The 1,480-nt window shown below is 42.6% G+C and overlaps 1 protein-coding gene across 1 annotated transcript; it reads right to left on the reverse strand.

Annotated features, from left to right (window-relative positions):
• LOC115692129 (transcription factor WER-like) lies at window positions 1-1,480 on the reverse strand. The gene is made up of 3 exons (XM_030618892.2): window positions 1,166-1,480; window positions 890-1,019; window positions 1-791 (listed from the first exon to the last, which is right to left on the reverse strand). The coding sequence occupies exons 1-3, from the start codon at window positions 1,302-1,304 to the stop codon at window positions 266-268; spliced, it is 795 nt and encodes a 264-aa protein (XP_030474752.1). The 5' UTR covers window positions 1,305-1,480; the 3' UTR covers window positions 1-265.

The raw sequence follows: 1,480 nt of genomic DNA on the forward strand, positions 1-1,480 counted from the left end.
TGACGGAAATAACGTTTATATTCTCGATTGCCAAAATCTAACATCATGAAGCTCTCATAAGACCATCATTTGCTATACAATAATGACTGCTTCGGTCCTCGGTTACATAAACTTGCATAGCTAGCTTCACTACCTTGCAGAGATCCGTACATCCTCCACTTTATTAGGGCATGGACTACCATTCCGTACGTTTAAACAAATACTAGAATTCAAAACATGACGAAAAACCGATGCTCGGCATCTTGTTTGTGTGAATGTATGGTCATCAATTTTCCCACAGATTAATGACGAAATCTTCCATGGAAGCAACAGAAGATGCTGTCTCCAATGGCCACCCAGGACTCATCGAGTCAATGAACAAAGCATTTAAATCTTGTACCATGTATGCATCTTCCACAAAAAAGTGTTGTGCCCACAAATAGCTTTGGACTTCATCATCCACATGTGATGAACACACGTTGTTCTCAAAGGAGTTTTCCTTGGCCCCGTGGACTTCGATGGCTTGATTAGAGCTCAATGCGCCGAAATTATCTGGGCTTGATGTCGGATTTCCAGTAAAATCTCCAAGATTCGACAATTGTACTGGAGTTGAAGTGGGAGTTGACCTACCCTCTTCCTCTTGGGATGAACTCTCATGATTGGCGTCAACACTGTTACCCGCCCTTGCGTCTTCAGGGTTTCCAGGCTCTTGCATCGGTTTTCCCTTGAACCGCTTTTTCAAGTGGGTGTTCCAGTAATTCTTCACTTCATTGTCCGTCCTTCCGACGAGTTTTGATGCGATTGCAGACCATCTGTAACAGAAGAGACGACATTAAGAGACGGAATTCATTGAAAATCGAGATGCTGTATGTATTTAATCCACTACATTTGCTATAGTAAATCTGCTTACTTGTTTCCCAGAACTTCATGAAGCTTGATGATAGTTTCCACCTCTTCTTTGGTGAAATTTCCATGCCTAAGGTTGGGCCTCAGATAGTTCATCCACCGAAGTCGGCAACTTTTCCCGCTTCTCCTCAGTCCTGAATCAATCACAGATACACAGGTTTAGCCCAAATTTGAGAATTCAGCTTCAGAGAACCATTCCCATCTCTAAAGAGAAATTAGAATCCTAGAGACACAAAGATGGAGAGTGAAACATATGCATAAAATGTCTAAGTGGAGTTACCTGCTGGTACAGCCATGCGGCTCCAATTCCAAATGCCATGCCTCTTGATATAAGCAGTGAGCTTTTCATCTTCCTCTGCACTCCAAGCACCCTTCTTCAACCTCCGTTTCTCATCCAACACAATCCCAAGCTTGGCCATTTGATAATTCTCTCTCGAGTACTCGTAACTGCTTGTTTAGACCCACATCCAAAAACTGAATCCTCAGGACTCCAATTTATAGTGACCCAAGATCTAGCACGTGTTTCCTTTCTTCAGTAAAAGTTGTCCAGGTTTACTTGAACCCTTGAAAAGGCATATAATAGCAAGAGAGGGTC

The sequence above is a fragment of the Syzygium oleosum genome, unplaced genomic scaffold (assembly GCF_021117445.2).
Source record: "Syzygium oleosum isolate NSW1041296 unplaced genomic scaffold, Sole_v2.1 Sole_v2.29, whole genome shotgun sequence".
In the NCBI taxonomy this organism is placed as follows: Eukaryota; Viridiplantae; Streptophyta; class Magnoliopsida; order Myrtales; family Myrtaceae; genus Syzygium; species Syzygium oleosum.

Bases quoted from the DNA above. Each gene is read 5' to 3' on its own strand.
- LOC115692129 (XM_030618892.2), bottom strand. From the start codon at position 1,304: ATGGCCAAGCTTGGGATTGTGTTGGATGAGAAACGGAGGTTGAAGAAG. The intron at 1,020-1,165 runs GTAACTCCACTT...TGATTGATTCAG, and splicing joins CCGCATGGCTGTACCAGCAG to GACTGAGGAGAAGCGGGAAA. The intron at 792-889 runs GTAAGCAGATTT...CTTCTGTTACAG, and splicing joins CATGAAGTTCTGGGAAACAA to ATGGTCTGCAATCGCATCAA.